Below are 13,188 nucleotides of genomic sequence, written 5' to 3' on the forward strand. Positions count from 1 at the left end.
AGGTTTGGTTTTCTATTATTTGCCAAGTAATAAACTGCATTTTAATAGATTTTAACACATTCATTTATTGCTGTTGGTGAAATGACTGAGTTACCTGGTAATAACGGTTTGAAATCTAAGAAGTCTGACTTTTCCTTGTCTGCCTAAAATTTAAAGCACGGCACTTACCAATATTTCCATAAAGTTTTTGTTCTTACCTTGTAATATAGTAACTTGCTTTGTTATTATCATGTTATTACATAGTTTTTTCTGTACTATAAAAGAAAGCAGTACCAATATATCTGTGCTAGTAAGTTAAGCTTTGCATAAAAAATCTGTGGCTTTTCCTGTAAAAAATAGAGCAGACACTTTTGTTGTATATTAACATAGTTATTTATGCTCAGTTCCATCGTAGACATTTATTAGATGCCACTAAATAATGGAATTGCTTACATCCAGTTAAATTTCCTCTTGCAGATTCGAGAAGTATCATCAAATGGGCCGAGTGCACCAACAGAATCAAGCCCCCTGGAGCCTCCAAAGACCTTTGTGAGAGAGATGAAGCACCCCATTCTACGACCCGGTTATATTCCCATCCCAGTCTACCACGATGGAGCAGATGTGAGACAGCAGCAGCATCCGTGTTACTCCTACATCCAGCCAGTCCCTGCACAGAACGTCAGGACGGAAGGTGTGACGCCTTCCCAGACATCTGGGCTCCATCACAGCAGACCTAAATCACCTTTGCTTGGACCCTCTGACGCAGAGTCTGGGAAGGGAGGCGCAACAGTCTTACAAACATCAGAGGTACTTTATGATTATATGATGCCTTTCAAATCTATCTGTAGCAGAAAAACAAAACCTTTAGTCTTTACACAAAAGCTGCTGTTAAAACATAAATCTTATGTACCTGATTAAAAAGAGCCAACCTCCTTTGTTCATTTCAGATTTCAGGATGTCTATTCTAGAGCTGAGGGCTGTAGAAAAAGCAGTATCTATGGAAACTGAAAACTGAATTATAAACCCATAAAAAGGAAGTATGTCTAGGTCTTTATATTAAAAACAATATGGCTTTCATTGCTAAATTAACCCAGATGACTGAGAAATTAACTCGGTATATTCCTGATTTATAAACCTCAACATATCAGGAGTTCAGTGACTTGGAATCGATGAGGGCCATCAAAATTTGGGGAAAATAAAAAGGGGTAAAAAGTAATATTACTTGATGAGTTATTACATATTTTGTCACATCACAATCACATAGTCCAGTTAAAGGGATCTTATGTGTAGGGCTGAAACAATTAATCAGATTAATAATCATTTTTAGTAATCGATTAATTGTTAATTGGAGTGTAGAGACTTTAAAACGTGCCTTTAGATGACAGAGCGACCGACTTAGAGCAGTAATTATACCAAGATTGTAAAAAATTTTGCGTTTAAGATTATTAAAAACTTTTTCGTCTTTTAATATGCTCCATCCAGAACTCCGTAAGTGGAAAAGTTTTAGTTTCAACTGAATTAATTCTGTAAAAAAAAATCTTCTTTTTCTATCCAATTATTGATGGATGAATCGAAAAAATAATTGTCAGATTAATTGAGATGCAAAATAATAATTAATTGCAGCCCTGCTTATGTGACCGACCAGCAGAAAGTAATGCATAATTTTGACGTTAAAGAACAGCCGTTTAGTTTTTGAAACTGTTTTATATTAATAAACCTCAAGTCTGCCGGTCATTTGTGTTTCTTCCCCTTTACTCTGACTCTCTGCCAAATAAATCACTCCAACCAGACACTGTATGTCTGCCAGTGAATAATTGGTATAGTGCGTTGGTTGTATTAGAGGCAGATGGCCACAAACTGAATAGTTTCATTTTGTTTTCCAAGGTAAACGCAGCCCCACACCACCAGCCTGCACGGCCCAGCAGCACCGGTCTGCAGCCCGGGTATATCCCCATCCCGGTGATCCACGAGGGAGGAGGCGGCCAAACCACGCCTCATGTGAATCCTTCAGTCTACAGTCAGCGCGTTCCCTACTCTGAACATCAGCAGCCCTTTCATCGCCTTCAGACAGACGACTGGCCCGGCTACTCTGCCGCAGCACAGCCCTCCAGAGAAAGAGCTTCTCCCACTACTTTTCCCCAGCTTCGTGACGGGGCGTCTGTTCACCTGCCACCTCATGTGAGGAGCCATTCACCTGTTAAAATCCAGGTGATGGGGGACAGGCCACAGGTAAATTCTCTAATGCATTTATTTCTTTCCCTTTAAATATTTGGAGTTTTAAATTAGTTTGACTGATGAGCCTGATCAGGGTTTCTGCGTGTCATTAAAAGTCATTGAATTATTATTTTTTTTAATTAAGGCCTTAATTGGCAACAATATTCACTAAATGTGATTATCATGGCATTTAAAATGCTTTATTAAAATAAAAAAAAATGTCAAATATATCAGCTTAACTGGTTCCAGGTGTTTGCGTGGAACTGTTCCTGGTTGATCCTAAAGCCATATGTTCGGAACAGAAGTGCAAAAAATGCAAATTTTAACATAAGTGGCTGGAAAACGAGAAATTCGGGACATGGCTGCAGCCTGTCGATGATAAAGATTACGAAGGATTTGGCCGTTTTTATATATATCAGGGTTCCCGCGGGTCCTTAAAAAGTCTTAAAAGGCATTGAATTCTTCAAAATAAAACTAATTAAATGGTATTAAAATGTCTTAAATCAGTCTTTCGTAGGTCTTAATTTTTAAAACATCATAAATAGGATTATTTTTATTATGATTAATTTTTGTAATCTAAATAAAACATTAAAATTGACCTTTTTTTTTTTATTATTTAAAAAAAATAGCGGCTCGCCATTATTGGTTCCGTCCCGATAGCGGAACCAATAAAATCGTTGTTGCGGCCGGGACATTTGGGAGATGCACCATTAACTTTTTGTCTGGAAAATATGAGCAAGTGTAAATGTAACCAAAATTGTCTCCAGCCAAGAGTTTCCTCCATGGCTAAAACCAGGGAACATACATGAGGCTCAGTGGATTTAGTGCAAGAAGTCATTCAAGCTCAGAACGATGGGAATTAAGGCAGTGGAGTCGCACATGCGAAGCACGAAACACAAAGCGCCAAATCGAGTTACCACCGAGAAACAGCCGGTATTTCTCAGTTTAGTTCCACCCTTGTCTCTGCAACGCCTCCACTTATCACCAAATCAAACTACTAAGAAAACCATACAAAGAAAAATAGCTGCAAAAAAGACTTAGCACTGGTTATGTTGGGGCTTTAAAACTGATTTGTTTTGTTCCCTGCTAAAACAAAGTTTGTGAATTCAGTTAAATAATTGTTCAAATATATCCGTCATTTGTGTGTTTTTAGCTTTCTTCCTGTATGGGAAGCTTTTCAAAATTTGAAACATTAGTGCAGTGGTTTATGTTAAAATAAACCTTTGGGTTAAGTTGTCGCAAGCAGGTTTTTCTTGTGTTTCTTGTGAATTTTTATTTCAAGTGGCATTAAAAAGTCTTAAAAAGTCTTGAATATAACTTGCCTTATGCTGTAGGAACCCTGTGTGTATGTGTGTGTATATATATATATATATATATATATATATATATATGTACATATGAGAGTAATGGGTACTTATTGATGGCATTAAAATGCATTAAATTAGAGTTCCTCCTTCCTGTATAAATCCTGCTGTTTATGATGCCAGGAATAGTAGCTGATCTGAATGTCGGTCGCTGTAGATCCACATCTAGAGAGCTTCTTTGCATGAATATGACAAGAGGATGAATCCTCTAGGAGAAGCTAGACTACTCGTCCATTTCCGAACATGTCAGCTGAGGTTGTTCAGGTATATTGTCAGGTTACATCAACTCTAGAGAGAAGTAGTACCGTAGATCGTCAATAGGAGGCGAGGAACCGTGCTAGTGAAGTGTTTAAATCAGGCATCCCCAAACTCGGTCCTCGAGGGCCGCTGTCCTGCAGGTTTTAAAGGTTTCCCTGCTTAAGCACAGCTGATTATGATGATTGCAGTAGAGCAAAAGCCTGTTAATCAACTATCAATTAAAATCAGCTGTGCTGGAACAGAGAAACATCTAAAACCTGCAGGACAGCGGCCCTCGAGGATAGAGTTTGGGGATGCCTGGTTTAAATGGTCTTAAGGAACCGAGCTTAGCACGGTTAACTGATCCAAGCCTGGCATGGATCGGTTCTCAGAGGGGGGTAAATGGGGCTTATGGTTGCTCTTTTGGGGGTTTTCTGGGTATTTCCAACTGGAAGGAAATCCCAGTGCAGGCAAAGAACAATTTACAGAAAATAAAGTTTTTCACTTGCATCAATAAAACAGCTTCCTTTTTTTTTTCTTTGTACACTTTTAAGGCTCCACAGCGTGTCCTTTCACGAGAACTGCCCCAAAAGATGGAGCAAGAGCATCAAAGCGTGCAGCAGAAGCCCAGTAACACACCGGGAGCTCAAACCCCAAACACAGAAGCAGACGTCCCAAAGTCTCAGCAACCAGAGCCGCCTCAGCAGCTCCAACAACCTCAGCACTTCCAAGAGCCTCAGCAGTTTCAACAAGCACCACCTCAAACGCAGCACGAACTGTCCCCGCAGGCTCAGAAGCAGGAGCCGCCGCAGCACCATATGGCCGACATCACGGTGCAGATCCCTCCAAAAGCGGAAGCCAACGAGGGACCGACTGCCCCCACAGAAGTCCCACATGCACAGGCGGAGGTCGAGCCAGCAGTTCAGTGCCCAGTCCACCCGGGATTGGCTAAAGTGCAGCAAATCCTCGAAAGAGTGGCTAAATTGGAGCAGGAGGTGAAAAGCTTCAGTGGAAAGAAGAATGATAAGAAATACTTGCTCCTGGAGGAGCTCTTGACCAAAGAGCTGCTGGCATTGGACTCTGTTGACCCAGAGGGCCGTGTAGATGTACGGCAGGCGAGGCGGGACGGAGTCCGCCGCGTGCAGACCATACTGGAGGAACTGGAGCAGCTGGAGGAGCAGCCTGCCGGTGTGACTGGAACGGAGGGAGGCAGTCTGACACAGAAAGGGGAGCCCAGCATGATCAGCGAGAACGTCGAGATGGCGAAGGAGATATCGTAAAGACTGAACCTCAAAAAAGGGAGAAAACCAGTCCACTCAGGCTATTTCTCCTATTCCTCAACATACAGCATTTGTGAAAGTTGCATGCATTGGTTCAAAGTGTTAAAATGTCCATAAAGCACATAATTGATGGTAGCTCAGTGGAACCTTATCGTCCCGGACTTTATTGTTGCCTTTTCTGTTGTTCTAGTGTCTTTAAACGAAAACTGAACTCATCAGTGAGATTTTCACAACACTGTTAAATGTATTATTGTCGAAGTAAGAGGCCTTCGTGTTAACGTGGGAGAGAAAACGAGTATTTTCCTAAGAAATGTTATTTGTAGTTGCCTTTTTGTCTGATTACCCAATGAGATTTTTCCTAATCTAGTCAGAACACAAGTTAGGCTTTGAAGCAGAATGCCTGAGTCAACAGAAGCTAATTCCTCCCAGTGACTGCCATCTGGTGTTGTTGGAGCTGCTTTGTCACAAAAACACAGTGCATTTGTTTACTACATGCTGCTTTAAGGCATATTGCTGATTTTTGCCGTCTTTGCACTTTGCTGTTTCTAAGAAAAAAAAATCAGGGTTCCTGCATGTTTTTCTGTTGAAATCCAATTTTATTTTCCAGACGAAGAAAAAATATGAGATTCCCCAAAGTTCTCTGTTTATTTTAATGAAATTCACAAAATGTAAAACGAAAAAGTTCAGCATATACCACAGATGTTTTAACACTAAGGCTTTAAATATGGAAACTGCTATAACACTAATGTGGAGTGTTGCATAAATGAAGATAGAAGATCCATTTGGACAAGGCAATAACATCTGGAAATCTTTTTTTTTGTCCATATTCTGTTTTATTTTTCATTCCTATCCAGATCTGGAACATTAGAATTAAATTCCAAACCGTTCCAGCCTGTGAAGGAACCCTTAAAGATGCATCATGCTGAAATTCAGCAACACGTCGACTCACAGCGACTCATCGCAGCAGGTTTTTTTCACTTTCTGTGTTAAAAGTGTAAATGTACACTGGTTTTCTTGCTGCTGCAGACCATGATACCAGTATTTCTATGAGATTTCTATGAGTATTTTTGGTACATGAATGTGTAATGTCTACTGGGGGGGATGGGGGGTGTACCTTACTTAAGATGTGAGACAATCAGTAAATATTATCGACTGTCAGAATGTCCTCATACATCAACCAAAGCCACAATCTGTAATAATAACCCATCATGGGCCGTTGAAGCCTTAATGTCACCTCTGTGGAAAAAAAAGACCCAACTAATTCAGTGTCCCACCTCCTGGAACTGTTTAGTTCTACCCCTGAGTTTATCTGAATTCATTTGCCACTCTGAGATTGTAAGCCATCACAGCCTGACATGCACTCACAAATTATGGATCGTGGCTTAGTGCTCATCAGCAGCTGGCAGATTCATAGACAATAGAAAGTCACATTTGTATAATTAAAAATAAAATGTTTTGACTGATTCAGAGTTTCCTGCTTTTATATAACATGTTTATAATTTCCGTGTACAATAAAATATCAAAGATTGTTTACTGTTATATTTACTCCTTATTTTCAAAGACAGGAACCAGTAAGCAGGTCATTAACTCAACTAAAGCTGACCTTATTTATCACATGAAGAGGCAGGACTTGTGTCCCTGTTTGGTCTCCATCTGTTGTCAGCTGCTTTCCCCTCAGGACCCTTTGAATCATGACTGAGCATATTTTCAAGGCCTTCGCCCATTGTCGGGTTAGCGTAAACAAGATGTGACAATTTGAAACTATTAAAAAGTATTCTTTTGTTTGGAAGAGCTGAAGGAGAAATTTGATTTCTTATTTTGAAAATAAATAAATAAAAAATGTCTGCATCTAAATGAACTACAAAACATATAAAATAAATGTAGTGCAGCACATCAGCTCAAACACCTCATGTCAACTGCAAAGCATGGAGGTGATGAATAGGGGCTGTTTTCGTACATTAAGTGTTTGGAACAGTCATAAACTCCCCCTGCAAAGCAAAGATTTCTACATTGAGATGTGAAACAAAATGCAACACCCTAAAGGGGTTGCACAGCTACCTTAAAGCAGTGCAAAAAATAATCTGTTCTAGTTTAATATTTTACGTACACAAAGGTGAAAATCCTTCAAACAGTAGAAACAGCTGCAAATGGTTTCATTTCTATACCATAACCTGAGCAACGTTTTTTAAAAGAATAACATGAAACTAGAAATCTGTTATTTCTACATCAGCAAACATTACTTTATATATATATATATATATATATACATATATATATTTCCCTTAAATTGTTTAGAACAACTGTGGAGGATCATGGGGCTTGTTAACGTCTGGTCCGCTCCATGGATCAGGCCAGACAACAGTTAAATTGAGAAAATGTATGTTTTCTGCTCACCTTTATCAATTATAGTGCTGATCAAAGATAAAGTCTGGTAATTTCTTTCTTTGCTGTTAAAAGATAGTCATGCACTTGCGTCTCTTCATTCCTCAACTTAACCACAAAAGACATTTATGGACTATTTCTTACTCAAACTCGACTCTTGATGTGTTTTTTCCTCTTCTTTTACACAAAAACAGCTTTTATGTCCCATCTTCTCTTCATTCTTTTGGTACCCTTGGTCTGGATAACAGTGAAGCCAGAAATGTTTTATAGGGATGGCTGAAAACTGATGGGAACTGAAGCCATTTAAGGGTCAATCTACACTAATCACATTGTACCAACAAGAAAAAAAATGAGTACAACCTCTGTATTTTCCGATCATATCATTAAAGATATCATAGATTTTCATGTAGGTCTTGCAAATAAATCTACTCACATATTAACACATCTAAGCTGTCTGTATTAAACATGCATGGTTCTCCATAACATACACATTAAACGGTTATGGAGTTGTTCTTTAATTACATAGAAAACTCAGATGAATCTTTCATAATACACAAAAACAAAAGCTCCACTGCTGTCAAATTCTATGTATCTGCTGTCAGATACATAGGCAAGTTTTAGAGAAGAGCGGCCTGCACAGAGCATTGATAGACGGCGATATAAATTAATATAGAGCTAAAAATCATTCATTATATCTAAAATTAAGCTTCTACTTGGGTCAAATGTACTGTACATTTTGTCAATTAGGGGTTAATATATGAACAATTAGGATGCCAAATTAATTAGGGCATTTAACTTGGGACAGTATGGCAAGCCGTTTTAACATAAATTCGGTTTCGTTTGACCATCCATAATTACATTCCATATCTCCTATCCTAAAATACATTTAAGATATCTTGAATTATGGTGGAATTAAATATTAAATTACATTTTAAATTAGAATTATGACTATTCAAAACTAAGATCGAGATATCTTGAATTTACTTTATGACTAGTCGTAATTAAATTGTAGATATCTGAAATGTGTATTTCAGATAGTCAGTAATTCATTCTAGATATCTTAAAATGACGTCTCCATACAAGTTAATGGTAAGACACTGTCACTGCTGCCACCCTCTGGGTTATAAGGGAACTTGTTAAATCAGAAAATCAGCCAACAGGGCAGGCAAATGATTATGGCAACCGTTTTATTTATTTTTTATTTCAAATATCAGCATGCCAATAGCTAAGATTATAAACGCAGGTCAACGTAATCCGATATCAGTTCTTTGGCTGATATTGGGCTGATATCCAATATCAGATCAAGATATCCTTTATTAGCATCAGCTTTTGAAGTGTAATACTTTTTTTTTTTTTATGATGATATACTCTGACAGAAAAAAACTGTTTCATCCCTTGGAACAATTTGATATTTTGCCTTTTTAATTCCTTTTGATAATTATTTAGAAATTAATTTATATCAATAACAACAAATGTTAAGATAGGATCACAGTTTTCATCAGGAGTCTGCTAATTTGGGTGTGTAGCACACTTAATATCCTAAAAGATGCGCACTTACCTTGTTTCAGTTTTTTAAATATTTATGATTCTATTATTATTATTATTATTATTATTATTATTATTATTATTATTATTATTATTATTATTATTATTATTATTATTATTTCCTTCATGAAAATACATTGGGCCTACCCTGGCACCCATGGTAAATGTTGTCTAGAACCTTGTTTAATTTAATTTTCCTTGCAGCAAATGTATTCAGGTTCAAATTACTCCTTTATTAGTGAAAAAGAGAGTCACTAAAAAAAGAAAAAAGTGATTTCAAATGCAAATGTCATATTTGAATCATAGAATTAGAAGTCCAATTTCAAAAACATTTACTAATTGTACATTTTAAAGTTCATTATTAAAGAGGAACTGTAAATTATATGTATCAGTCTATTGTTAAATGCTGCAAATTAAAAATTTATTTTCAAATCCTATTCCTAAAAAGAGATTTTAAAACCATAATTCATTAATCTTATTGTAAATACCTTTCTAAATTACCCTTTTTGATGTTCCACTGTAAATAACTATCTCCCACTATAAAAACTCATCATAAATATCAGTTTTTAATCGCTAACCAGGTCTTACGTGACTCATTAAGTGACTCAGAGATTGAAGAGTTCAGTTTTATTTCTATCCGCTCCCTGCCTTACCTGTGATGACGTTGATGACGTTGACGCCGCGTCACGTGTTGCTGTTTGGAGCAGGAAGCGTCGCTTACGTCCCGAACGGCGAGTCCGTTCCCCCCCAATCATCGATGAGTGTCAGAGCTCGCGCTGCCCCGGTGCGTGTGGGAAGGCTGTCGCTCCTCCTGTCACAGGAACTTTGAATATCAGTATGTAGAGGCGGAATAAGCAAAACAGACACGGATCCAGCGGCTGTTAGCTGTGGACGCAGCTAGCCGCCGTATCCCATCAGTGGGCAGCCGTTGAAGAGAAAACGAGCTAACCGCGGCTAGGCTAGCTCCGGTGTTCACCTCCGAGACGAGGAAGAACCGCGACTGGTCCCTGGAGACAGATTCGGTTACGGGGGTTTGGTTTGAGAAGAAAAGGGGGATTTAAAGAAAACAATGGAGCTATTTCAAGCTAAGGACGAGTACATTCTTCAGAGCGGGGACCAGGCTCTGTGGTGCAGCAGGAAGGACGGCAGCATGGCACTCAGACCTGGTAGGTACTGATGACAGCTGAAAATGCCCTGATGGCTTTTATCACAATACCCCCACTATGTGTCTTCCTTTTATTATTTCGATTCGTCTTTCTTCCCCTGTCTTCTCAGACATCCGCTCGCCTCGACTTGAAACCCGATATTTATCAGTAAATCTGATCAAACCGGCTGATCTGTGTCAAATTAAATAAAACCCTCCTTTTGACACGGAGGGACTGTTTCTAATGTAAATCCTCTCTCTAGCAGAGTGCCCACACCCCGATCAGACTCCAAACTTGTCAGCCTGCTTCTCAGGTTACAAACCGAGGCTTGAATTTAACCGCTTTTATTGAAACACGCCACTATGCAGGAATGTGCAGCAGTAAATAACAAACACAGCATGTGTTCAGGAACTGATACCACCATGGGAAAGATCACAGCTTTGCCTCATTGCTATAAGTTTTCTGGCTGATATAATTTCTTGATTTACAGTTCCTTTAAAACGTGCAGTACCTTACTTTGGATGTATTGCTTTAATACAACCATGTTTTAAACAGAGAACCCTCTAAATTAAAGGCTTCAAGTTAGTTTTAAGTAATTTAATTCAATTAATCTCAAGGTAATTTACAGTTCACCAGATCATATAGTCAAATTGATTCAAAGTTTTCTATCTAAGGAAAACCAGTTGATTGCATCGACTCATTGACTCCAATGCAATCCCTAACACTAAGCATGCTTGTAGCGACAGTGGAGAGCAAAAACTCTATTTTAACAGGAAGAAACCTCCAGCAGAACCAGGCTCATTGTGAGCGGCCATCTGCCGAGGCCGACTGGGGTTTAAGGAGACAGAAGCAGAGATACAAAAAGCAGCTGTAAAAGGCAGCCCCGTCCAGGAAACACACAGCCAGGCAGATGAGCTTCGAGCCAGCTCCCATGTGAGAGGAGGAAGAGAGCACATCCAGCCAGTCACAGTCAGAGAAACAGGACTACACTGAAAAACAGACAGGTCTCCAATATCTATAAACAAAGGTGTTGATGGCAGCAGCACAGCTTATATATTTCTTTTCCTTTTGCATTTTACGCAAAAAGTACTGTAGCTACTATCAACCACCTTTTTGTCGCTTGTGGGTGCGGGGAATCTGGAATTTAACACGCTTAAAAGAGGATGTCGAAACCAGGATATAAGGTATGGGCGTTCCCATTTATTGAAGTACGTTTGTATATGAACAAACTTTCCAAACAATCCGAGTGGCGGTCTTTACAACAAGTGAGATGGACAGGTAACTATGGAGAATGTGAAAATAACAGAATTTAACCAGAGGACGCAGGCTATTGTGGGCCTAAGAAAGCGGTAAAAACCGTATGACCTCCTGTCACCCAAAACCCTTTCTGCCCTCTCACGTCTTACCTATAAAGCCTTCCCCTCCACACCGCCACCAGTGGTAGAGCAGAATATAGGTCACCACCACCCAAAACAAATAACCCAGAAACAAACAATACCTAAACACCAACAACTATAAATGGCTCCTACAAGTACAACATCCTTTTGTATAAAACCCATTTAGATTTGAAGTAAACGTTTTGACTTCTAACTTACAGCTCTCAGGTTTGGGCATGGACAAACCAGGTAGACATATGCTGCATTCAGGGACATACCTTATTTTCCCCTAACTTACTGACAACAGTTTAGACCAGGGGTCTTAAACATTTTCCAGACTGATGGCGAAATGGAGCGGGGACCCACTAATTATATATATTGTTTGAAATTGTGTTACTGTATATCAAACTGGTCCTATAGTCACTCTATTACAGATGGAGTAATGTAACAAAAGTATTTTCACCCTGGGATTATTAAAGTATTTCTGATGTTGAATCCTGGTTGATGGGACAGGTGTTGTGAATGAAACTGCGCCCAGCTTGAAAGAGCTCCTGTGTGTTACTGAATGTGTGCATTGATGAATAAAAGACATCTTCTGCCTCCATTTATTCCAAAAAACATAAAAAAAACAATCCTCTGGACTTGGTTTCCGAGTTTAAAGACGTTTCGCTTCCCATCCAGGAAACTCGGAAACCAAGTCCAGTGGATTGTTTTTAATTTTTTTCGGAATGACTATGACCTGGATGACTGAGAACCTTCACCAGCTTATTGCCTCCATTTATCTATTTACTACAGTGTATTGAATTCGTGTTAACCTTTATTTAAAGACATTTCAAATAGTGGAAAAAAATTGTAGGGGGGAATATAAAGATAAGTCTAACCAACCAAAATTTTTGCGACCCCATGCAGTACCTCCATGGACCCCCTGTTTGAAGACCTCCAGTTTAGACTAATTAATAAGAGTGAAGATTGCCACAATTATAAGCTTTAGAATAATTCAACGAACCATCGTCTTTTCATTTTTTCTATTGCTTTCATTAACTACACTAAAATGACCACGGTTTAGGAAATGTCAGAGGATGATGTCATGGATTTGTACTTTTCTGACAACATCTGAGGTAAATGGAGGGCCACATAAAGGCAGCATATCAACCGCCATGCTTCCATCATGGAAAACAGAAATCAGGATGGGCATGATAGCAGTAAAAAGGGAAAGTCCAGCCATTTTTCTAAACAGGATAAGCATGACCTATGTCCTGGAGATTAATATCTTTTAGTCACAATTGTCCTAATCAACCCCAGAACAGCGATAAAGGCCTTTTTAAAGAGGAGAGTAACTTTATCCAAGTGATTCCTGGATCAACATGAGCTGAAAGGCCAATTGTGGCTGAAGAAGCCATTCCTCCTGATAATAATTAGCAATTAAACACAGGGATAAAGATTTACATTTTGGAGACATGTGCTGTGGTGTGAGGAAATTGACATTTTTGTAAATAGAATTTTTTATGATGATAAACTATACTCTAAAATAGGGATGCACGATATTGGGATTTTGGCCGATATCCGATATGCCAATATTTTAAAACTCATGTAGCCGATAACCGATGTCGATACTGATGTTAAAGCTGGACAAAAATAAGTAGTCATTGACAATAACACTTTTGTT

At 38.8% G+C, this 13,188-nt stretch overlaps 2 protein-coding genes across 3 annotated transcripts in view; both read left to right on the forward strand.

The window, feature by feature from the left end:
- The window catches only part of bag3 (BCL2 associated athanogene 3), a 12,592-nt gene extending 6,006 nt beyond the window's left edge, over window positions 1–6,586 (forward strand). The window contains exons 2-4 of the mRNA XM_015380040.1: window positions 457–786; window positions 1,864–2,208; window positions 4,349–6,586. Coding sequence (XP_015235526.1) covers window positions 457–786; window positions 1,864–2,208; window positions 4,349–5,074 — 1,401 coding nt within the window. The 3' untranslated portion in view covers window positions 5,075–6,586. The remainder of the gene's footprint in view (window positions 1–456; window positions 787–1,863; window positions 2,209–4,348) is intronic.
- A 3,111-nt stretch (window positions 6,587–9,697) lies between these two features.
- inpp5f (inositol polyphosphate-5-phosphatase F) overlaps window positions 9,698–13,188 on the forward strand; it is a 33,227-nt gene continuing 29,736 nt past the window's right edge. The window contains exon 1 of one of the 2 annotated variants that reach the window (XM_015381098.1): window positions 9,698–10,167. In XM_015381098.1, coding sequence (XP_015236584.1) covers window positions 10,071–10,167 — 97 coding nt within the window. In that variant the 5' untranslated portion in view covers window positions 9,698–10,070. The remainder of the gene's footprint in view (window positions 10,168–13,188) is intronic. The other variant, XM_015381088.1, reaches the window with a different exon arrangement.

The sequence above is a fragment of the Cyprinodon variegatus genome, unplaced genomic scaffold, assembly GCF_000732505.1.
Source record: "Cyprinodon variegatus isolate N-32 unplaced genomic scaffold, C_variegatus-1.0 Scaffold11, whole genome shotgun sequence".
Classification (NCBI taxonomy): domain Eukaryota; kingdom Metazoa; phylum Chordata; class Actinopteri; order Cyprinodontiformes; family Cyprinodontidae; genus Cyprinodon; species Cyprinodon variegatus.